The sequence below is a fragment of the Dreissena polymorpha genome, chromosome 6 (genome assembly GCF_020536995.1).
Source record: "Dreissena polymorpha isolate Duluth1 chromosome 6, UMN_Dpol_1.0, whole genome shotgun sequence".
Classification (NCBI taxonomy): Eukaryota; Metazoa; Mollusca; class Bivalvia; order Myida; family Dreissenidae; genus Dreissena; species Dreissena polymorpha.
This window is the reverse complement of record NC_068360.1, coordinates 110,188,492-110,214,879: the sequence shown is the minus strand read 5'-3', so window position 1 is coordinate 110,214,879 and position 26,388 is coordinate 110,188,492. Positions and strand designations below refer to the sequence as shown.

The window sequence follows — 26,388 nt, the reverse complement described above, 5'->3', positions numbered from 1 at the left end:
AAGTTATCACAATGTATTAAATAAATATGTAGGAAATAAATAGTGCTGAAGTGTGCCATTAAATGTACTGATTTTGCTCGAATAAAATAATTATAACTAAAACAACAGTGTTCTGTCATGAATCTGTACTGTTGGGGACAGGGACCCTTTAGGGCTAAAAAAGTGGGGACAAAAGGGAAAAATTTGAGGACAGAGAAATACATTTGTAGCAGAATTAAATTTTCAGAAACTAATTACCTTTTACTGGCACTCTTAAACTGGCTAGATTTATTCCTACAGCCAATCCACAGGACGTAACATTCTAATTCAAACTTGAACATTTAAAAAAAAAAGGTAAAACTGTCAAACAATTGTCAATATATTAACAAAACTTTGAACAGTTACATGTACATGTATTTAATGTCTGCATCTACGTCTGTCTAAATCTTCTTCAATGGAATTAGAGGAAAGATTCACATTTGCTTTACACTTCTCCAGTGTTCTAAAGCCTTATCAAATTAAAATTACTGATAGTAAAGGCTTTTTCTTGTTTGGGCTTTATGCACAAACTGCATGTCATTTTGTTGTGTCAAACAGTAACCAAGAAAATTATCAAAGCCAATTTGCTTGGAAGTAGGGGCAGACTTTTTTTAGTCATTGCTAAATGATGTCGGTTTTGGGGAAGACTCTGTTGGGATGTTATTACTATCGATATATTTTATTATTGTACTTGCCGGAGAAAAAAAAACTCAAAATGGGTTTTGTTTTCTTCGGCCAGTCATTTTCCGCCATTTTGTTAGGTGTGGAAATCTCCTTGATAACTGATTGGTTGTTATAGTCTCAACTTACCAAAGAAATAAAGTGTTATTAAAGTCAATTAAGGATTGGCAGCGAAATGACGTCACATGCAATGAAATAATTCATTCTAATTACGCATTTACTCCATTTCTTTAACAACTGTCAAATTTAATCGATTAATTTTTATTCCTAATTTCTGTGCGCCATTTTGGAATCTGAATAACAAATTAAACTCGACATTTATGCTTTAGGTGCGTCACTTCCATTCTACTTATGACTATTTGTAATAACACTACTGCTTAAAGGGATCTTTTCACGCTTTGGTAAATTGACAAAATTGAAAAAAATTGTTTCAGATTCGTAAGTTTTCGTTTCAGTTATGATATTTGTGAGGAAACAGTAATACTGAACATTAACCATGCTCTAATATAGCCATTATATGCATCTTTTGACGATTTTAAAACCTAAAAATTATAAAGCGTTGCAACGCGAAACGATTGAATAATTTGGAGAGTTCTGTTTTTGTCGTTAAATTTTGTGAAACTACGAAGATTGCTTATATAAGGTATAAATACGTCAAGAATGTGTACTCGGCGGAATAGCTCAGTAGGCTAAAGCGTTTTTACTTCAGGACTCTGGCAGGACTCCAGGGGTCACTGGTTCGAAACCTGCTCCGGGCAATGTTCTTTTCCTTTTTTTATTTTTTTTCTTGATTTTTTACTGGAGCTTTTACGATCCAATGTTTACATTTATCAATATAAAGCATTTAATGAATAAGTTAAAAAAATGCCAAAATCTGTGAAAAGGCCCCTTTAAGCTGATAAAGGGCGAGATTTACTAAACTTGTTTAAAAGAGGTGATTTGACTACATGTTCAACATGTAACATTGTACTTCGTATTGTAATTCGTAGCTTGTGACCCAAACCGGTATCGTTCGCAGAGACATTGACCCGGATCCCCTGGTATTTATTTTATTCAGGTACCCGTTTCAACTTTGAGCACTAGTAAAAATGTACACACATCAACTTAGTCTTATAAGACACGCAAAGAATTAAGAGATACTTTTTATATGGGCTAAATTCTTTGGAATGTCTTATCGGGGAAGACAATTATGAGGTGGACACCAGAAAGTTTAAATTTTCATCAATTTGCGTAAAATTGCAAAATAACATTACCAACTCATAATGTTTTAGTTCAGAAGTCCATTTTTATCTCAAATATCTTCGAATTGAAGCTAGATAGGCATAAATTCTTCAGTTAAACTTCTGCTTAAATCGCAAAACAATCACTGACCTGTCGCCATGTCATGAAACTGATTTAACTAGGCCTAAGCGTTCTTGAGTTATCATCCGGAAACCATTTTACTATGTGGGGTCACTGTGATCTTGACCTTTGACCTAGTGACCTGAAAATCAATAGGGGTCATCTGCGAGTCATGATCAATCTACCTATCAAGTTTCATGATCCTAGGCCTAAGCATTCTTGAGTTATCATCCGGAAACCATTTTACTATTTCGGGCCACCGTGACCTTGACCTTTGACCTAGTGACCTCAAAATCAATAGGGGTCATCTACGAGTCATGATCGATGTACCTATGAAGTTTCATGATTCTAGGCCCAAGCGTTCTTGAGTTATCATCCAGAAACCACCTGGTGGACGGACCGACAGACAGACATGAGCAAAGCAATATACCCCCTCTTCTTCGAAGGGGGGCAAAAATATGAACCAATCAGAAGAAGGCATTACGATGTAACGTGTACGTATAATTTCAACATGAGCTTTTTAAAACCGACTTTTACCTTTAAAAAGTAGATCTAGTATGCTCATCTTTTTCGATTTAATAAGCATATGTTCAAAACAGATATGGTGCAGTTTCTATTCACCCTTCTAAGTTTCAGCAACTTTTTATGCATGTCTTTTTCGCACCTCTGTCTGTGTTGTTTTATGTACTTACATTCTGCGTTACATATGACGGTATACTGTACGATCTGTATCACTATCATTAATGAACCGGCGTGTAAAAATAAAAGATGTTATTTATTTCAGAACTTTTTAATTGTCACTCTAGAAAAAAAATGCTTAATTAATCCAGAAAAGTATAATACATGTAACATTGGTTTACTATATAACGCTCTGCACCACAACAGACTAACAAACTGTATGTTACGCTGTTTAATCTTCCACATGCTTTACATCAAGGCTGTGTTATCGATTTATATCTACACTAACACAGCGAGCGAATCAAGAGATATTGAAAATTTCATTAGGTGTTGGATTTAAATTGCTCAGGCGTGCGCAATTCAAGGTGTCATTACATATTTTTTCAGAACATTATTGAGAAATGAATTATCTACACAGGTATGTAATAACAGGGCTTTTTTTTCTTCTTTGAGACTGGCCGTGGACGGACATTTTGAAACGGACAATTCACAATTCTCGGACACGGACAATTCAATCTAATACGGCTGCGATTTTTTTACAAAAAAACATTTTAAAATTAAGTTTTGTTTCACCATTTTTCATTTTTATTTCGCAATTTTTGTTTAGGCCTACTAATCGTTCAAATGACGTCGTTGTTTCAATCGATTACAAACGTGAATCGATTAAAATTTTGAAACCAGCGCGGTGCATATTAGTTTACATGCGGACGATCAACCTCACCATTATCCAAACAAAATAGTGTTGCGCAACCCGCGGTACTATGCAAAAAAGATAAAAAACACACCAAATAAACCAAATTTATTGAAATTCAGGATAACCATAAAAAAGCCGAAGCTTCTACAGAAGGGTTAGTGTTTTTACAATGCACGATTAAAACGGACATGTATTAAATTGTGAGGAACGTAATCTGATTTTTTTTATGCAAATGAAGCATTGCCATTGGTAACCGAGAGCAAGACTTGTTATTCTATATCTTATCTTTTTGCAATTATTGTAAATATTGGTTCAAATAAATTATAACTGTGATCCATTCACATGAACATGTTTAACAGTTTCAGTATTATAATGTTCTGGGAACGCTATATTTTAATTAAGATACCAACTATTTCTGAAATCAAAAGTAGTTCTTTCACTCGTACTATATTTTGGATATGTTAAAATTCGGACATCTAAATATAGTGATATTTGTGTGTTGATTTGTTATTGATAGCTTGTAAAAATATGTTTTGTGTTATTTCAGACAACAAGAATGAATGGCTGCAATTATCCTGTGCCTTTCAGTCAAGAAATAGATGTGAAAAATGTTCATTTAATTGGACCTGGAAATCAACCACCACAGATAACAGAAAACCTTAAAACAATATATGTTGTTTTATAATTTGTGAAATTTGATAATAAATAGAAGTTGATTTAAAACATGTCCAAATAACCAAATGTAACTGTTTAACAATTTGAATTAAGATGCTTTATTTTCTGATTTTTTATTCATTTTCCTTACAGATGATATACATTTGTGTGATTCTATGTTTCAAGAAATAATTCTGATACATTTATGCAGGATACTGTTACATTATTGTTAACATTATTATATCAGGGTTTTTTTTCCGCTTTTTGGGAAGATAGCCCATGGCTTTGGAATTGGGAATTTTATCGGCATTTTCATGAAATTGGGAAAATAAATTCATTAGCCTTTTTTCCACACGAAAAGTCCACTAATTAGGGAAATACTAAATTGAATTAACTCTTTATAATCATTCAAATTAAAAGACAAAAATCATATAATACTTTGTTAGATGTAATTTAATTAAAATTGAGATAAAATACACATGAGACTTCTTTCTAAAAAAAAAAAAAAAAAAAAAAAAAAAAAAATTTTTTTTTTTTTTTTTATTTTTTTTTTGGAAATTGGGAATTTTTTGCCACATTTTGGGAAAAAAGTATACTTTTTGAGATTGGGAACATAGCCGAATTTCGGCTATAAAATCGGGCCAAAAAAAACCCTGTATATTATGTTGCTTATCTGGTTTATCAAGTGAAAACAAGTTATTTATATAAAAATAAAGCTTATTAAGACTTATGAACGTACTTGTTGCTATTTATTTATTAATTAAGTTTATTAACATACTTCTAAAAGTAATAAAAAATACAGTAAATGCCATCATTCATTAATGTAGTAAGGTTTTTTAAATGATTGTTCTTATTAATAAAGGACGGAACAACTAGCGGTTTTCACACCGCGATAAAGTTGCACAACTTTTTTGGGGCCATTGAAACCCCTGAATATACTATTCATACAAGGAAGATATGATTTTATTACATTATTTAAGGACATTTTCATAATATTTTAAGTGTTAAACATGCTTTTACTATACTTATGCATCTATTTCTGAATTTCAAAATTGGTACAAGTTCGTGACTCGTTTTTTCACAATTTTCAGTAGTTCGCGACTCATTTTTTCACAATTTAAGAAAGTTGGCGACTCATTTTTCACAAAATGAGGGGGCCAAGGCCGCTTCACAAAATCAGGAAAAAAAGCCCTGAATATTATTGTAATCCGTTGATATTAAGTGTCTGATATCGGCGCTTAAATGTTGCGCACAAAATCCTTGGGCAACAATATAGACAAAGAAGGAAAACTTTCCACCATTGTTTAAGTCCTTCCCTGGTTGTACGTTCCAAATATAACCAATATAAATAGTAGCTTAATATTTAAGAGGGTCAACAAGTTGGACTAACATCGACCAAAACATGAATCCACTGAAAAAAATGAGATTCTTTTTGCATAAAAACATAGAAAACTATAATTACATGTCCAACACGCGCATACCACCTAATAATCATTAAAATTCCAAAACTGAGACCTGTACATGTATTACCAATACCAGTGTTAAAAAAAAACGCTATAACGTTGGAATAGTTGCAATAATTCAACTCAAAGATAAAGCTGCAAAATGTTATCAACAATGTAAGGGTTAAGGAACACTGAAACTGCAAGAACTTATTAATATTTACCTGTCTAAACCACAAACTCATCCAAATGGTACCATTAAATCAAGAAATAATTGCTTTTTATTGACTTTGTTTTTCTTTCGTACGCTGTATCCGCCATCTTGGACAATTTACCCAATATTGGTTAGGTCGCAGTACACCAATATTTTGGGGTGTCAGACATTGTGTCACACCGGTCTTACTGATAATAACGTAGTGACGTCACCATCTATGTATAGAATGGGGTGTCAGACAATTCACCCCCAAGACAATTCACCCCTTGGACAATTCACCCCCCAGAATTTTATTTCCTTGGACAATTCACCCCCAAAGACAATTCACCCCCAAGACAATTCACCCCCATTTTTTATGAGATTTTATTGTCATTTGCTTTTGTCATATTTGAAAATAAGTTGTGAGCAGATGTTTTGGGTTTAATTTTGATTTTGCAGCACAATTTTGACGTGAAAATAAGAAATGTAGTATATGTATGTAAATGAATGATGGCATTGTGATTTTTGTCAAATGCAACTCAAGTTCAACCAATGTATTTTTCAATAAACTGTGTTACAACATATACATTAAAATAAATTAAGTATTTTGTATTATATTTGTGCATTTGTTTTAAATAAAATTATCATTTTAATATTTGATTAGTAGTACTTTTTCAAATAATGAAATCGATTCATTAGTTTCATTGAATTCTTAGAATTTTACATTATCACAATTTCTTATTTAATAATGTTAAATAGGATAATTAATTTAATAAAATACAATGGTTTAATTTATAAGAAAGCCTTTATTAAAGAAACGAAATTTAATCTGGTTGGGAGCGTGCAATTAATGGGTATTACAATCAAGCATTCACACCCCTGATGAGGCTTTATCAAAGTGTAAAAACAGATAAATTAAAGTGTCAAAACAGATAAACAAAGACTTCAGTTACACACATTGACAAATAATTATGTTGGGCTGGGCTATTCTAATACCTGGTAATACCTGTATTAAAAAATGTCATTTTTGTTCAGCTGATATTTTGATTATTATTTTTATTTAAAGGGCCTTTTCACGTTTTGGTAAATTGACAAAATTGAAAAATGTTCTGAAATGTATTTGTTTTTTAATTGTACTCAATACAAGTCCACTTCAATCATACAGTATGTTAACTCATTCCATACTACAACCTTATCTACGTCTCTGCTCTAAGCAACCCCTATCAGTTATAGCCTTATCTCTATCCCTAGATAAAAAGTACCCTCATCAGCACTGAATGCCTGACAGATTATATGTTTATTGTTACCTTTAGTGGTGTGAAAAAGGTTGTTTTTAGGTGTTGTTACTTTGTAGAGTGATTATGTGACAAATATTTTATTATTGTATTTCCAATTTAAAAATAAATATATTAATATTGTGAAAAATTCGAAATCTTGCATACCTTATCAAAATAAAAAACATTGGATTATTTCCAAATAATCTATGCAATACCATTATTACTTATTTATACACTTTTTACAAATATAAACTGTTTTAATTAATAAAAACATTATTAAATAAGACAAAAACACATAATAAATTATTGAATGTCATAAAAACAATAATAAGATATTCTAAATAATAAAAACAAACATCAATAGATAAAAAGCACACTTATGTTCCAAATGCAAGTAATTTTATGGAAAAAAAAGAAAGACATTCTAAGAACATCTTTATATGCTTTTATAAGAACTTTATAAAAAATTAATAGAATACAAATAACTATCCTTAGAAAACAGTTATTCGTAATTACTAAATCCTAAGCAAACAGAAAAAGGAAACAAAAAAAATATCTGGGGGTGAATTGTCCAGGGAGCAGGGTTGAATTGTCTAGGGGGTGAATTGTTTTCTGTGGGTGAATTGTCTTGGGGGTGAATTGTCTCGCTTCCATATTTTGCACGTCGGGTTATGTGATGGAGCCTATTAAAGTCTATAACGATATCGAATATTCTACACAGAAAAACTGTTTCAAATTTCAACATAAAAATGTCAACGAGAATAGTGAGTTGAAACATTGTCGTATTTATTAGGGTGCATGCAAAGGATTACATCCGTACGTCGCCGTTCCGGTAAATTTAACATGTTTATTAAGTTTATTCATTATTTTTATCAATATGTATCGAACGACGTCTGTTTAGTGAAGCGCACTGATTCGCTGCCCTGAACTGCACCCATGTTTAAGAAGGGGTGCATATGGACTGCCAGAGCCGACATAGCAAAAATTATCAAAGGCTCTGGGAGTCCGTTTATATGGACTAACGGTGGAATAGCGTTTTTTTTACCCCTAAGGCCCTATTTCACCGGTACCCCTATTCCACATACCATTTCGTTCATAAACTCATTAAAGCATGGTATACACTGTGTTTAAGTCATTGGCAGCTTATAAATATATCATACCTCGATACTAGACAAATTTTGCTGAATTGTCGTATTTTAATTTATACGAAATATTAGTTGGCCACACTGTTTCGTTGAAATTGCTGACAGTGCATCTGAATCTGAATCTGAATGGATACGTTGAAGTGACCAAGTTTGGCTTTTATTCAACGGGGAGTGCGCATGAAATTAATATGAGCCTGGCAAATGTCCCACTTTTGCCGGTATTGCGGCCTTAAAGCACTCAATAGATGTTGAGTTCACTGTGCTTTCACTGAGAAAGTTCCAGTCAAGGATAGTTCGCGGAAAGAAAGAGTATTTAAATTTATCACTGTTTGTGTGTAATGGCTGGTAGCACTTAGAGTTATTGTTCACCGATTTTAACACTATATTGTCGTGGACGTAATCTTCAAACTTCTAAGCCCTAATAGTGCGTTTCGGTCTAAGTCGATGCAAATAGTGATCAACGTTTATAGCCGGTACGTGCCCTTCCACTACCTTGTACAAGAACGTCAATCTTTGGCGGCGTCGCCTCTCTTGTAGTGTGGGGAGGTTTAGATCGTCAAGCATGGCTGTTACACATCCTTCTTGTCTGGATTTGTAATCTCTGGTGATAAAGCGAGCCGCAGATCGTTGGACTCTCTCTAGCTTGTCAATGTCACCTTGCTGGTATGGGTCCCACACTACACTCCCATACTCCAGTTTAGAGCGAATGAGCGCTTGGTACGCGGTCTTCCGGCAGTTTTGGGGGCAGTATCTGAGGTTGCGTCTCAGGAAGCCTAGTGTAGAGTTGGCCCGTTTAGTAATGTTTGAGATGTGGGTTTTCCATTTCATGTCGTTGGAGAAAGTTATTCCTAAGTATGGGTTTTCTTGTACATTTTTGAGAATTGTGTTGCCAATGGTGTAGAAAAATGAGGATTTCGTTTTTGAGCTGAGGAGATAACATTTCTTAGAGTTGAACCGCATTCCCCAGTCCTGGGCCCATATTTGTAAATTCTCAAGGTCTTCTTGTAGGATTCGGTGGTCTTTGATTGAATTGATGGCTCTATACAGTAGGCAGTCGTCTGCGAACAGCCGGATGTGGGATTTCACCCTTTCTGGTAGGTCGTTAATATGGCAAAGAAACAGCAGGGGCCCTAACACTGTGCATTGAGGTACGCCAGATCCTACAGCAACATTACGGGATTTCTCTCCTTCAACCACGACGCACATTTCCCGTTGTGTGAGGAAGTGGGATATCCAGTTGTGTATTGGACCGCGGATGCCGTAGTGTTCAAGCTTCAGCAGATGGCGTTGGTGGGGCACGGTGTCAAAGGCCTTACTGAAATCTAGGATGATGGTGTCGACCTGTTTGTTCTGGTCATGGTATCCGAGTAGGTCATGGGCTGTGACAACAAGTTGGGTTTCACAAGAATATCCTGAGCGGAAGACATGATTTAGGTTTGTTAATACTTTGTGTTTGTCCAAGTGGTTTAATATGTGACGACAGATGATATGCTCCAATAGCTTGGAGAGCACGCAGGTGAGTGATACCGGTCTGTAGTTTTCTGGCGAATGGCGATCTCCATTCTTAAAGACTGGGGCAATATTTGCGTCTCGCAAATCCTTTGGAAGTTCGCCTGTGTCTACTGACCTCTGAAAGATGGCAGCAATGGCTGGCGTTGCCTCTATAGCACAGGCTTGCAGTACTCTGTTTGGAAGTTCATCTGGACCAGCTGCTTTCCGGACATTGATGTTTTTCAGCAGCTTGAGTACACCATCCTCACTTATGTGTAGTGGAGGGATGTCGTCATTTACCCGCTTTGTAAGTTGCGGAGTTGGCTGGTTTGTGTCGTCCTTGGTTAAAACAGACTGGAACTGATTTACTAGTATTTCTGCCTTGCTTTTACTGTCTGTGATGAGGTGTCCAGTCTCACGTAGAGAAGCTGTTCCAATGTTATCCTCTATCCTGGACTTGACGTAATTCCAGAAGGGTTTTGAGTTATTGTTTTGGAGGCCCTCTTCTATTATTTGGTTAATGTGATTCCATTCAGCTTTGTGCATAGCTCTCTTTGTTTCATTTTGGCATTTTCTGTAGTTAGCCCAATTGTTAGATTTCTTTGCCTTTTTGTAGAGTCTGGCTTTGCGTTTCAGTTGACGTTTGATGTTTCTGAAAATCCATGGAGCCGAATTATTTAAAGATCTCATTTTAGATGGTATATTAGAATGGATAGCTGATGAGAGTTTGGATTTAAATGTATTCCATAGTTGATGAACGTTGTTTTTGTTGCTATAGAGCTGTACTACTTGTCTTGATATGTCTGTGATGTCGGCCTTCAGTTGGTCCCAGTTCGCCTTAGAAAAAGTGAAACATCGTCTCGGTTTTTGCTTAATATAATATGGTTTTGTGTCCGAATCAGTAACAACAATATCGTGATCAGATATCCCGGGGGTGTTGGCAGTGGACTTGATTAATGATGGGTTGGTGGTGAAAATGAGATCAAGGAGGCTGTTTTCTCTGGTGGGCTTGTCATGCACTTGAGTGAGGTTGTAGTCGGTTGATAGGTCGAGTAGAGCTTGCTGTACATCTCTGTCCTGGGCTTCCCTACGTACCGATAGACTTCCCCAGTCAATATCAGGGCAATTGAAACCACCAGCTATGATGGTTAGCCGTTCCTTGTCACTCATAGCCATCTCTATTGATTTCCGTAGTTCGTTTACATCTGTCATGTTTCTGTGAGGCATGTAGAAAGATGATACTAGTAGTTTCTTATTGTTTTTTAGCTTGATTTGGACCCATTCAATCTCGCAGTTGGTGACTTATTCCGCTTTCTCTTCAGTGACAAGGTCTTCATGGACAAGAACGAATACTCCACCCCAAGCGTTCCTCTGTCATTTTTGTATGCCTTGTAATGGGCAGGAAATACCTCGCTGGATTGTATGGCGTCTGTTGCAGTTGGTTTCCCTGGTTTGAAACCTTTTAGCCATGACTCTGTGCCACAGACTATATCAGGTTTGATGTAGTGGAGAGCTGCTTTAAGTTCTGAGCTTTTGCTTCCGCAAACACTGCGACAGTTGATGTTCATGATGCGAAGATTTCGTTTCTGCGAGACAAGGAACAAGGATGAACTGTTGGTTATTGATTGGGTAGTTGAAGAGGAGCGTTGTTGTCTTGATAAGCAGGGTCTAACTGTAGGGCTGCTGGAATGCATAGGACTGAATGGGGTGCCCGATGTGAATGAGTCTATTGTAGAATCAATGTTTGACAAATGTTCATAAATGTTTGAGCTAAATTCAAAACTTCTAAATGTAAAGCTGAAAATATTTACACTTGCGCATTTGCAGCATAGCCATTGTATATGCGAGTGTTTTGCTAGAAGGTCTTAATCAGCAGAGCATAGATCGAGACAGGAGCGATGGTTCCATATATCACAGCCATCGCAGCAAAAGGCGTCTGGGTGTTCCCACGTTACTGGGAGGTCACATAAACCACAGGGATAAACCTGGGCGTTTGCTACTGGTCCTGGGTTTGACTCGATGTCACCGCAGAGTAGTAGGATGCAGGTCAACAATAATAAGTTCTTCATTGGTTTTGCTGGTTCGCAGAAGTTCCAAAATCTATGTCTAAGGCATTTTACTGAGACTCCTGATAGATAAGTTGGATGGTGTTTATAAGATGGAGAATCTTTCCTCTTGGTAATGTTGACTATAAGTAGTATGACTATCAACAGTTCCAGGGTCATGGTGAAATCGAGCGTGTATGTTCGCCGCATGTATTACCGGGTGGGTGGGGTAGTGGCGGTGTACAAGGTAGCTTCCAGGCTACGTACGGGCAAAAGTGACACTATTGGGACATGGATAGGGCTAAGTTACCTGACACAAACTATTTTATAATGCACTTATTGACAGAATTGTGCTTTTAAAGACTTATATTCACACACAAAAAAATGTTTTATTTTATTACGAAAAAACACGCGACTTGTTTTTCGCGCACGCACAAAAACACAAACAAAGCGCATGCGCAAAATACAAGGTTACGTTCAACAAATTAATTCAAAATTTACACGGATTGCAACTAAACATCAAAGACATTTACCATACCTGTAGCCGGGGGGGGGGCGGCGTTTGTTGCGAACGCACTGTTTTTATAAAAAAATATTTGTTCTATTAGACCCAACTTTAGTTACCCAAAATTATACTAAATAAAAATGATAAAATGATTTCAGATGATCAGGATGTTTCGGAAATTTTTAATGACTTTTGTAACTGTTGTAAATGATATTGGTAAAGTTTATGTTTTTGACCCAAACAACCACCCAAGCTTAAATAAAATCAAAGAAAGAAAACTTACCCCAGAAAATTTTAACTTCGAACATACAAACCAAACTAAAATAAGTAAAATCATAGACAAATTTAATATCAAAAAAGGTACAGGAGTTGACAAAATTTCTATTAAACTTCTAAAACTTGGTAAACCAGCATAAGTTGAGCCCATTACAAATTTAGTAAATTTTTCAATTACTACTTCATGTTTTCCAGATAACCTAAAACTGGCTCAAGTCACTCCTCTATACAAGAAAAATGATGCTTTACTAAAAGCGAATTATAGACCTGTAAGCATTTTACCTATTCCATCTAAGATTTTTGAAAAAGTCCTATCTGAACAACTAACTGATTATTTCGAAACTATTTTTGACAATTATTTATGTGCTTTTAGAAAAGGCTATGGGTGCCAAACCACTTTACTAAGGTTGTCGGAGGACTGGAGAAAGGCTCTGGATAATAATGAATATATTGCCGCTATTTTAATGGATTTATCGAAAGCGTTTGACTGCCTTCTGCATGATATACTTTTATCAAAATTAAATGAATATGGATTATCAGAGCCTGCCACCAGCCTCCTACAATCTTACCTAACAAACAGAAAACAACAAATTAAGGTTGGAAATATTGTAAGTTCTTGGGCTGGCATTGGCAAAGGTGTACCACAAGGTTCATTCTAGGGCCCCTTCTTTTCAATGTATTTATTAACGACAGTTTCTACTTTATTCAGAAAAGTTCACTATATAATTATGCTGATGACAATGCCTTATCTTTTCATTCACCAGATTTTAATGAAGTTATTACAGTTCCACAAAATGAAAGTAACATCCTTAACGACTGGTTTAGTATTAATAAAATGCAAGCCAATCCAGATAAATTTCAGGCCATAGCAGTAGGCAAAAAATCTTTTAGTAAAAACCCCATATTCAAAATTGGAGACAGCAGCATAACATGTGATGAAACAGTAAAACTTCTTGGTATTGATATTGATTATAAACTAAATTTCGAAGATCATATTGGGAATATTTGTAAAAAAAGCGGGTAGGCAATTAAATATCCTGAAAAGAATAGGTAAACATCTAAATAAGCTAAATAAATTGACAGCTTTTCATACTTTTATATTATCCAATTTCAATTTTTGCCCAATGGCTTGGCTATTTCTGTTCTGAAAAAATACAGAGAAAATGGAAAGACTGCAAGAAAGGGCACTGAGATTTGTTTACAATGATTTTTCTTCATCTTACCATAATTTGCTTCAAAAAGATTAAAGTTCCATCTCTTTATATTAGAAGAATGCGTAATATGGCTATTGAAACCTACACAATTCTTAACGGGCTTGTGCCTGTAGTACTAACTAACTTAGTTGTAAAAAGAAATTCGTCAATAAATTTTAGATATTCAAATATTTTACAGATTCCTAGAGTAAAAACTTCAACCTATGGTAAGCAGTCTTTCAGGTATGCTGCCCCTGTGCTGAGGAATTCCCCCCCCCCAGAAGAATTTAGAGCCAACATGAATTATAATCAATTCAAAAATCTTATTCAGTCTTGGAATGGAAATGTCTGTTAATGTTCTTCTTGTTCCTGGAACAGGGCCACAGCACAGGTACAGCATACTGAAAAATAAGTAGTTTCTAGTTTCTGTGCACTTCTTTTTCATGTTTATTGTGCTTATTTTGTGCTTATTTTGTGCTTTTGCGCTCTTTTGTGCTTTTTGTATTGCATGTTTCAACATTACCCTGTTGATTTCTATTGTCTATAAATATTCTGTACTGCTTGTTGCTTTGTGCTAAAATGAATAGGTCTATTTGTGTACCCGTCTATGTGTATACATGTACGCATTAATATTGTATGTTTAGAGCCAGTTGCATGACACCAGTGACAGTTAAATAAACATTATTCACTTTTCTTTACTTTTTTTATTTGTTACGTAAACTGTTTACTTAGATTCTAATACGACCCAAAGCTTGCCTTGCTTGTCAGTCTTTATGTGCTTGATGCCAGTCCATGAACATTTTTACCATGAACATTTTTCACTATTATTTTGTTTAGCATGAAATCTGTTTTTACCTTTAATCTATAACTACCTTCGGTCTGCTGTGATTGTCAGTTTTTATATGGGCTTATATATACTTGCTGTGCTTGTCAGTTTTATATGTGCTTATATGTACTTGCTGTGCTTGTCAGTTTGTATATGCTTATGTGTACTTGTCAGGGTTTTTTATGTACTTATATGTACTTGCTGTGCTTGTCAGTTTTATATTTGCTTATGTGTTCTTGCAACCTTTTATTTATTTGTGAGGAAGCTGCTGACCAGTTCAATTCGAATCTGTTTCAATTTGATACCTCGTGTTTACCAACTTTCTTAGCTCATTTTGTGTTTGGTTTCTTCTTAGTCTTTAAACTCACAATTTTTTACGGCAGTTTTTTTATTTTTTTATTTGTTATTTTTAGATCTACTTATAGATCAAGATCAGCGGCCTCCTGCACAATATTTCTTTAAATAGTATGAAAACTATTAGAATGTAATACTGTGATTTCATTAACTTAGTAGCATGCATATCATATCTATTAACTTAATTTTGCTATATTTTATTTCCATATTGTAGATGTTTTATACTTGTTACATTTATACACATGTTTATATAGTCGGTTCAAAAGCCTTAATGGCTTATGTTGTCTATTTATGTCTTGCCGACGCAAAATAAATCTTATCTAGTCGACGCAAAAACGATTATTTATCTTTTCCCGGAATCCAGTTAGTCTTCGTATTTATATTAAGCGTAACAATAATGTTGAATTCAATATGCTACCGACAGGAAAGAAAGTACATTTAAGATAATTATTAACGGAATGTTATCGCAAAAATATTTTTGTCTTGATTTGCATGTCTATGTGTTTTATGTGAAAAAAAATTGCCTCCTGTCACATCTGCTCTACAACCACCCGACTTAACAGCGTTACATCGAATAGCTGGCGTTTTGCTATTAATCGATCAATGTTTTTTCTTGTCATTCTTGTGCACAATAATACAAAGTCAACCATTCATAATAAATAATAATCAACACCTACACAAACCTAGCCCGATCACACAGTTTCTCAAGTACATGTAAAATTGACACATACAGTTTGTAACGCGCTTAATATCTTCTATCTTCCACGATTAATTAGCACCGTCTTTAATAATGGGGGAGGGGGGGGGGGGGGCTCTAATTCAAAACGGATTACTGAGAACTTAAAGAGTGAAAGCCGGAGAATTTGAAGCATACAATAATATCACCTGTTAATCTTGATTTATCAACCTCATTACAAAGAATTCAAACCTTTATTTGAAAGGTCTCTGAAATGTTTATGTTATTGACAATAAAAAGAACACATATAAATATGATTGCTAAAATACGCCTTTCATCACATAAGTTGTTAATTGAAACTGGAAGACATTATAACATTAGCAGAAACAATATAATTTATGCTTTATGTAATCTTAACGATTGAGAAGCCAAATATCACTTTTACTTAATTGTTCGTTTTATTTAGAAGAAAGATCCAAATACATAACTACTAACTTCTCATGAAGACCAAGTACCAATATATATAATATGCGTAATGAGAATAAAATATTTGTTTTGTTCTGTTCTGATAATTAAACAGTTATATTGTTGTATCCAGTACTGACTGATCATTTTTGTAGTTCAGTGAAATCTGAAATAACAGAAAAGGCCGAACATATGTTCACAGTTAGAAGCGGCAATCCAATTCAGTTTGATCCGTCATTAAATCTCAAAGGAAACTCGCCTATGCGACATATGTACAAAAATATTATTTTTATTACTAACAACGATTCAGTTATGAATAGTGCGTTATCTAAATGAAAAAAAAACAACAACAACACAATACTTTTCCAGAGAAATTTTAAGTCAGATTTTTCAATTCACATGTATTGTTTAAAAATCATAAACCCAACGTCCTATTGCACGCGCACAACATTATTGCAACTTATGCAATCTAGCGGCCGAGCGCAGAATACTGATGGTGTATTGAAATATATACAATTATGATAAGAAACAGTAGCAGACAACAGGCATCAGGTTGATAAGAAGAACTGATGTGTATAGGGTCAGTCAGTCAGTCAGTCAGCCAGTATTGAAATAAAAATGACCTTTTAACAGGACTGTCTGAAATGAAGTCATTTCCAGTGCCAGAGGATCGTCAAATCTGACCGAAAGAAATGGATCAAAACAGAGCTCGCTTATCACTGCTGCTCGTGTCGTTCAAACATTGATGGGACATTTGACTTTGATAAGGGCTTAAAAAGACTGTACAAAGATTCGCAATGTGGATTAGAACAGCTGCGTGTTGGCGTCAAGCGGGAACGTTTGCTGCTAAGGAGTGTGCCTTGTAATGTATCTCTTCATGACAATTTTGACAATCATACCCAAGATAAAGTTGCTAACGGTATTTTATCGGTATTCTACTGTACCAAGAAGAAAGCACTTGAATGCACCGGTGACGGAAATTGCATTTTTAACGCATTTTCCATACACCTACAGGGGGATGAGAGCCGAAGTACTGAGCTGCGTTACAGGTGTTGCATTGAGATGGCAGAAAAACGGACAAATTTGTTAGACATAGGGCTTATAAGCCAAATGAAGTGGTGTCGTCAGCATCAGAGTATGACAAAGAGATCATAATGTGTTGTGTTGATCGTTGCTGGGCTTCCATGTGGCCCTGGCCCATTAGATCGAGGTCAAGGTCGATGTTGTGTATCCCGCAGTCAACGGAACAGACAACTACAACTTCAAGAACATTTACCAAGTTATCAAGCCACCGTTCGTAGATCCCGAGAAGCCTGTGATTACAATTATGTGGAGCAGTATGCACGCTCCATCGAAGGTTAAAATTGGTCAGAGACGCAACACAACCTGGAAAGCAAATCACTGTGTTCCATTGGTCCAGGGCAATGTTCGAATAGAGAAGGTGGAACTCGTATTCGGAGAACCAGATAACATAAATGTACATGAAATTCCAATTATCCATGTTGAAGATTGCCTGTCGCCACCTGTAGTGGGAAATAATGCAGCCTGGACATCAAGAACTCCATTGAATTGCGATGTCATTCGAAGTTCCCCAGTTATCGCGGTCAGAAGCAATGACTTCCCACCATTGTCTCGTCCAATACCTACGGCACGAGCTCCATCATCGGACGCTTCCACGCTGCGTACATCGCTTTCACGGTGCGTAAGTGACTCGTTGTGGATTCCGATTCAGTGACATAAAATCATATAGATTTCACTATCTTATTGGTGAATTTCGATGTAATTTAAGGTGACCGACACAACTTTAAGACGTTGTGGGATAAGGGTGCTTAATGGGCTATAATAAGGGCTATAACGGGTAATATTTGTTATGAAGAGTCAGAAGGTTTTTCTCCCACAGATTTTTTAAATACTCATTGTAATTTAAAGCCTGTGTAAAGTGCACAGGCTAATCCGTGATAACATTTTACGCAAAAGTACGCCTTACCCTCATTACTCCAGTACATATTGTAGTACATATTGTAGATACATGTACATATTATTATGAATTCTAAATTGTTAAATATTCCATGTATTTTAAAGCATGTGCATACAGCTGGTCACTGCAGGTAAATTGTATTTGGGTTTCCTTATCATTTGTTGATATTAACTTTGTGGCAGTGAACATCTGCTGGTCATTCAACACATCTGGCTGAAATTAGATAAGAAATCATTCAAAGAGCCATTCATAGTTTTATCTGCAGAAGTATATAACGAAGGCACATGTGTATTGATTCAATAATGCAAAATTATCTACATTCACTTATATAATAAGTTTTTTAAACGAAGTAGATTGGAAATCCATACTCAAGCATGTATAAATCTATAGTGATTAAGAGAGAAAGACTATTATTTGTTTTTGTAGATTGTATTTTAAGCTATGTAATTACTGACACGAGACCTTTCTGACCTGACAAGAGAATAACAAGTATTTTTATTATCTTAAACTTTCTAAACGAGTTAAACATTCCCAATAATATTTTTTCAAATGATCCGAAATGTCTAGGGGCCGTTTATGATTGGGGCTGAAAAACCTAAGGCCGAAAAGACTATGGCCGAATCGTTCGGGGCCGAAAAGTCTAGGGGCCGAAATCGTTTGGGGTCGAAATGTCCCAAAATTGTTATGCCAGTTTCCGAAAATGACGAAAATTAAAAGACACCCGTCGACTATTGCCGAAGAGTAATGAGTCAATGGTTAATAATTTTGCATTATAACACGATTTATAACACTTACACATTGTACACAACATTTTCGAAAGACTGCGTTGGCTTTTTGTTATGTAACAGAGTTGAAATATTCATTTCAAGATTCTGTTCATTTGTTCTGTTTTAATGCTATTATTTCCCTTTAACTCATTGTGTTTACATGGTTTACTTATTAAGCTGTGATCCGGTGGCCAATCTAAGAGTTAAAGTCAGTCAAGCATGTGATTATCATATGTCTAGTTCATGTAATTGTTCAGTCAGGCTTGACCAGTGATTTTCCCGCTCTTTCCCTTGCCACTTTCAATTTGGCCACATAACTGTTCAGATCTATTTTTAATATACAGTCCAACCTGTCAATAAAGACCACTCAAGGGATTTGGTCGTTGTGGTCTTTGTTCACAGGTGGTCTTTATTCGCAGGGTCGATCGAAACTTTGCAAAATATGCTAGTAGTTTTTTACAGGTACCTTATCTATGTATGTGCTCTGTTGTTTAAATGTTTGAATACTTATGCATGTATAATAAAATAAAGGATTGAAAACACAGTTTTGTTTTACATTTGTATATTTATTACATGTTGTATTTCTATTCCCTTATGTTTTTATTATTTATTTAATTTATCATATACTGTATAAATAACTATTGACATACATGTATACGTACATGTACATCTTACAATCTCACTCTTGACTTCACCCCGCTCACCACTCTGAATCTTAAATACAATGCTGTTTCTTTTTACAAAACACTCGAGCCAGCCATTGCTAGCCTTAAGTCCAAATATCCTAACTCACACGCAAACGTCAAGGCTTTCTCCTGGATCATAGGTCCAGACACAGACAACAGCCTTGCACTTGCGTCAACAAACCACTTATGCACTAAGTCATTCACTGACGCGAATTCCGACTCACGCTTAGGGCGTTTACTTTCACAGTTTACGTTCTCCTCGAATTCGTCCATAATCTCATGTTTACGCTTTAAAATGCTCTGAATTTGAGTTTTTCCTACACCAAGATCACTATCCACTCGTCTTCAACGGTGTCCTTTACCTAACAAACTAATGACCTTAACGCGTTCTTCCAACGTCAAGAACTTACGCTTGGAAGCCATGATGGTTAACTTGAACTGACAATTTACTTTTCTATAATCTATGAACGTCTTATTACGGAGAAATTAAAAAAGAGAATGACTATCAAAATGTTTGTCTTTAATAGGCATCGTAAATGATATGAAACCGTTATTTTTCTTTATGAGTTTATGAAAGCACTAAATTCGTCTTTGATAGTTTCGGCAATTAGTACATTAATCGCGAGTCACTTAAATACAAAGGCAAAATTTTACACTTTTGACAAACTGTCAAATGCATAAAAGAAGCAGGCGACTACCAATTAGCAATGCGTGTTAAATAAACAAACAACTGCTATCAAGTGCAATAAACTGTCACTTGCCAATATCTCCATAGCGACCGACGAGTCCACTGGTAAGATGTGTATCACGTGACTACGCAGCGTCCTGGCGGCCGTGTATACATTTATACTATGAGAGTTGCCATTACTTCAAAATAAGGTTAGTTCTGTTTCTACCTTGTGCATTTACTCTTTCTTGGATTTACATTGAGTTGTATTTATGTTGTGAGTTGATATAACTCATATTTGATCAGTAATGAGGTTAAATTCAGAAAAGCAGCATTGTCATCCTAACGTGCTAACGATTCCTACAATTCACAGTTTCCCATACACTTCACATCAATAATCTTATTTGCAGCACAGCATAGCACCCGCAGAGATTGTAATTATAGAGAGAGAGTTTCATACAAATTCCACAAATGGTAAGCGAGGACAAGAAAGAGTTGATATATCATGTTATTGTATGTTTATGATGAAATTGTACCATTTGACATGTTACCAGATTTTTATTTATATTTCATTGTAAATTGTTAAAGGCCACACATGATGTGTTTTATACATTTGTTACTTTGCATATAATGACATAATGACTGATACCATGTTTACATATGTTTCAGTGACATGGAATTAGCATAAATAAACAAGTAAACAACATATATGATTGTTTTGATCCGGGTACTGCCCGTTTATTGTTATATCCCCGTTCAACCATTTTCGGATCACCTAAATGGTTTTCAGACAAAAAATATCAGCTATGCTCAAGACAGGATAATTTTGTGATGTTGTATTGCAAGAAAACAAATCATTTCTACAAAGCAATGTAGCTTTTTTGTAGTTTACCAACACATAGTTGCATCTGTTATGCTCCACATACAGAACTGCCCACAATGTTTGACTAATGTCAAACTTGACACTAGGAAATATGCCATACTCTTTAACAGTTATTATAATGAATTTAAAACGTTCTGACATGATCATGTGGACGTTCACGTTTAATGTTCATTAACTGTGACGGATCTTGAACATATGGGAAAATTAGTCCATCTTTTTTCTTCAACGTCCTGGTATACATTTATAAGGACTTTGAGACGATATGACAAGTAGTTTGTGGTTAAAGGGTCTTTATGAAGCCTCAATTGTTATATTCTGAAATTCGTTTAGAAAAAGATAACTAATTTGTTAACAATAGTTTTAAAAAATACAGGTAACCAGTTGTAACATGTTGATTTCTGTTTAGTATTGATGTAGAATAGAGAAGACCCAGTTTTATTAATCAGTGTTTGTTGTACAATACACGATTAGCACGTTAAGAGCAATTCTAGGCGTCGGTTACTAATCATAGTAACAGACAAACAATTATTTTGAAAAAGTCAAATATTTCCTTTTAATTTGCTTAATTTAGGAATGGTAGAATGTTGGAATGTTAAAATACACCAATTTTATCAAGATTCCAATAAATCATGATATTGTATACCGTTCTTATTGTTGATTTTATTATGTCAATGTGTTGTTGCATATGTAAACAAAGTGTGTGCGCTCATACTAGCTTCGGGTATTAAATAATGTATTTCTGTGGGGGAGGACCTCCAACCCCCCCCCCCGATTGCAGGAGGGGGACACCCCTCCCCCACCTACCGCTTCGCCACTTTGTTGATCAACAACAATCGTTGATGGGAAAATTTGTAATTAGGTAATACAAAATCAACCAGACAGAAAATTGTACAGTGTCGCTGATAATATCAACGTCTCTTGCACTATATATGCGTAAATTGCACAAATATTTCATTTTGGCCCGGGGCGTAGCCCCAAGGCCATAGTAATGATACACATTTCTGAGCCTATCCGAATTGGCTGGCTGCCAAAAACTAAATTCACAAAATTCTGATTTACCACTTAATTCATGCACAATAAAAGTAGTTCTTCGCAGATCTCAATAACCCGCCTTGTAAATACAGAACATCACTATATAACATGACAGTGTCATAAACATGTAAAACAATATTATTGAAGCAAAAGTGCTTAGCATTCGCTACGACATAGTTTTTTATTGTTTACATATTCATGCGATAATAAGTTCCTCACTTGACGGTCTAGGTCGAAACGATACGAGTGTTTACAGAGACAGTAAGTAGAATTGTTTTCTGAGACATTTTTTGAAGACATTATATTTGGCATTTATAAACATATTTTAAAAATTTTTATTTTGCGCTAACAAGACATTCCAGAAAAAAAAGAAAATATAAAAAAACAAATATTCACGATCATTCTCGGAAATAGACTAAGTAACCGGATATGGTATTTCACTGCGCAGATCCAGCGCGCAAATCGAGCGCGAAAAGTTCTATGTGAGACAAAGTATACAATCTGTACACCGTTCTTTATCAGGGTAAGTGGATTTTCTTTTGTATACACATAGTAAAGGAAGAATGAGTGTTTTCCTGACCTGTTAATTCTGTAATTAAAAGCTATTTTAGGCTGTTCAACGTGATTTATTTGACGCGCACAATAACAGTTTTTTGCGGCAATGGTGTTGTTGTTGTTGTTGTATATCTTCTCCGCCGATGTCGACGAACCTTTACCAGATCTGTAGAGTTGAACAAAAGGTTATCGTTCCCACCACATGTATCGTGTAGTCCTCCACCGTATATGTACACTGTAGTATATACACAAATATTGGTTTTTCTTTCAGTCTCTAAGCTTCTGCACTCAACCGCTAGGGTCGATTCGTATAATTTCGGATAAAGGGAGAAATTCGGACAATATTTCTTCCAAAGCACACTAAATCTAGCCCCAGGCCTTTTGCATCTACAGCGCTTTGATTTATTATACTGACTCATATTCAAGCTATCGCTTTTCGCATATTTCATTTTAGTACGTTGAAGTGTGAAAATACATTAAACATTCCGTTCAATCACCTCGTGTATCGCAAGACAAATCCCGTACTGTTACAACTAAACTTTGAACGTAATTAATTTATAAAAATGCAAAATATTGAAAAAAAGCGCCAAATGTTTATACTTTAATGGTATTTATCATTGGCATATGATTTTAGCGCTTTTTTACCACTTTGGGAACATGACCTTTACCACTGAAAATGGGAATTGAAGTGTCAATTCACCACCTTTTGGGGAAAATAATAAGTAGAAGAAAAAATAAATGAGTTTCTATGTAATGTTATTCATTAGAAATGATGTGAATAAAAACAAATCAGGAGAAATATTGATTCAACTTACAAGTTTTTTTACACTAAAATCTCTGTCTTGCTTAACCTTAACCTCAACTACTAGAAAGATGCAAAGTTACAAAGTTGATTAAATGGTTGTGCTCATCTTAAATTATTTCTATTGTAATAAAGCTTATATTATTGTTTATAAAGTGGTTTTACTCCAAGGATTACGCAAATATGTAGCATATCATACTCCACTGAATCTCTGATTCAAATTTAAATTAAAATGCTTACTTTGCAATAGCTGCTTGCAATTTTTTAAAGATTAAATGGTCATCTAGTAGCAGTCAATGCAACGCATCGAGGGTTTGAACCGGTATAAAGCACCCTACAATTACTACAATTTAAATTGCAAAACGCTCACACGTTTCATTTGTTTAATTAATAAGGACCCAGGATTATCAGTCGTTTCATTTGAACATCCTTTCAAATTGCTCGGAAAAACTTACATTATTCATTCTGGTTTGTCATTTACCTCATCATAATTTTGGATTCTTAAATTTATTGATTTTGAAAAAAAAATCAAATACAACATAGCATAATAAATAACGAATAACTGAAAAATGTCCACAGACAATAATGTTGTTCTAGATGGCTTGTAAGGCAGATATCATTCTATTAAATCACCTGGTTAATGTCATGAACGTCCACAATCAAAGCATAAGTGCCATTTTTTTCAACTCAATAAAACTATAAATTCACATTTGAAAATAAGAAGCACGAACGTATCATATCATGTAAAGAGAAACCGTCCACATTCCTTCACATTTCCAAGTACTTCGTATAAAAAAAACATTATCGGGGTATGCATACACTGTGGGCTTCCAGCGATCATTGCCAAAGTAAAACTTCTTATCAGGAGACGGGTAGTATTCACTGAACAAACCCCACCGTAACTGAGCCCACTCGTGGACGATGACTTTGTCTGAAATTCATAAAACTTATTATAAATGTACATGGTATATAGATTTGATAACAACTCATTACGATAGTTATGAACAACTTTTTACATGTGCTATGTACAAACAGTCTCCGCACAAAGTAATGAAAACAGATGATTTAGTTATTGATTTTGTGATGTCATCATATGTTATTAATAGACCGATGACTTAAAAATAGCATGGAGGAAATACACCTGGACGATGCTATTTATTATGTTTACTAGTGCGGGAATACCTACCCAATTTATCAAGACTTAAATGAAGTAAAAATATAAAAACAATATCCTTTGCCAATATTCGGAATCTTCCATCATCAGGAAAGATCGAGGCAAGTAAAGGAAGAGTCCTTCAAATTTTGTCACATTCCGTTGATTTCACAAACGGGTTTTTAATCTGTGCTTCAATTACCAGTATGTAGTTTTAGAGTTGTATCGACGGGATAGATTTTGTTTCCTCGATTAACGTACATTCCTTCAGAATGATAATGCTTATCTAATCTTGCCAAAATACACGTGGTTGCATGTGAGTCGCGGTGAATAACAGTTTAGACGACGTCAAAAATATTGCCTGCAATACAGCGTCACCACAATCTACTTGAGTTTGTTTGAAACGCAGATTATATGGTAGTAATTATTGACAATCTATAGCAGTGATATGTGATTGATGAATACTGTTTGGGATAATTTGGTTATTAATTACATTACCTATATACATGAGTATACTTGATAATGCAATGATCTAATACAAACATATGATTATTGTAGCAGAAAACAATAGTGTATTTACCTTGATCTTGTCTATGATCTATGGATCTTGAGCGACCGTTTTCTGAATGACGATGTAAACATCTTCGTATTTATTGTCAACTAACTTGATTACAAGACATCCAGCAACAGAAAAACACAATGTCAGTAGTTTCATTTTTGTTTTCTTAAATCAACTAACAACCAAATTGTGTGATCGACGTGGTTATGATTGTATACCCCTTTTTGTGACCTTGACATATAAGCAAACCCGTTTTTCTTCAAAGCGATAAAAATATCATATTATATTCTCTTAAAAATACCATATTATATTCTCTTAAAAATATCAGTATTTAAAAGAAAGCAGATTCTTTTTTTCGTGTTATTGTGATAATGCGAAAAAGGATAATACAATCTAGTTTTGGTATGCACTATTCATTTATGATCAGAGACACATTTTACCCAGATGTAGATAGGAATTCATTTATATCCGCGCGTCATTGTTGAAAATGTTATTTTCACGACTTTTATTTTAAACGTAATTGCATTATTTGACGAAAAGTATTCTGGAAAAAAAACATAAATGGTTACATGGATAAAGCCTTTTAAATTATCTTTTAACGGATTGTGGAAAAAATGGTATAATTACTTTTAATAAAGCAAACCATGAACACCAAAGTTTGTTTCAATTTTCATTTCTATGCGGTTGTCATGCAAAAGCTTATATATCAGATCCGTACACGGTTAACGGCACCTTATATGCGAAACATAATAAACAAGCAAAAATCTAATTCAATTATTTACCTGATATTGTCCGAATATATATTGAAACATTAAAATATCGATTCTATTTAATTTCCATTTAATTACTCACTTGTTTTCACCAGAGAAAAAATTATCACCACTTAATGCACTTTTTAAAGTGCGATGGAATGAAGTAAGTTGACGTAGCAAAACAATCTTCTTTTTACCAGTTTTTTGGAAACTACCATCGTTAAGTCTACTTTGACCTGAAATACGCTCAAATGGGTCACATATGGGCTATTTCTCTTCATGCCCAAAACTGTATTAGGCCCATATTAAACATACACACTTATTAAAACCCAATGTCTTAGTCAATATGAGTTCCATTTCGATGTCATATTGCAGTTATTTTATGAAAATACAATAAGATTTATTAAATTTGAAAGTAAAAAGGAAAGCTTAAGAATTGCGGAACTGATTTAAAAAGTAAACAAAGTTTTCTTTAATAAAAACTCATAACTTGGTTGAACTGAAGAATAAATGATTGTCGCCCGAATTCGACATTCGGATACAAAAAAAATAGATTCAACCACTAACATATTTCATAGTAAAAACACTCTTTTATTTTTT

The 26,388-nt window shown here is 34.8% G+C and overlaps 2 protein-coding genes across 2 annotated transcripts in view; one reads left to right on the top strand and one right to left on the bottom strand.

Annotated features, from left to right (window-relative positions):
- The window catches only part of LOC127834280 (zinc finger protein 85-like), a 48,153-nt gene extending 42,298 nt beyond the window's left edge, over positions 1 to 5,855 (bottom strand). The window contains exon 1 of the mRNA XM_052359989.1: positions 5,733 to 5,855. The gene's annotated coding sequence lies outside the window, so the exon portion shown is untranslated. The remainder of the gene's footprint in view (positions 1 to 5,732) is intronic.
- A 10,691-nt stretch (positions 5,856 to 16,546) lies between these two features.
- Positions 16,547 to 26,388, top strand: part of LOC127834224 (sodium/hydrogen exchanger 7-like) — a 78,389-nt gene continuing 68,547 nt past the window's right edge. The window contains exon 1 of the mRNA XM_052359893.1: positions 16,547 to 17,652. Coding sequence (XP_052215853.1) covers positions 17,529 to 17,652 — 124 coding nt within the window. The 5' untranslated portion in view covers positions 16,547 to 17,528. The remainder of the gene's footprint in view (positions 17,653 to 26,388) is intronic.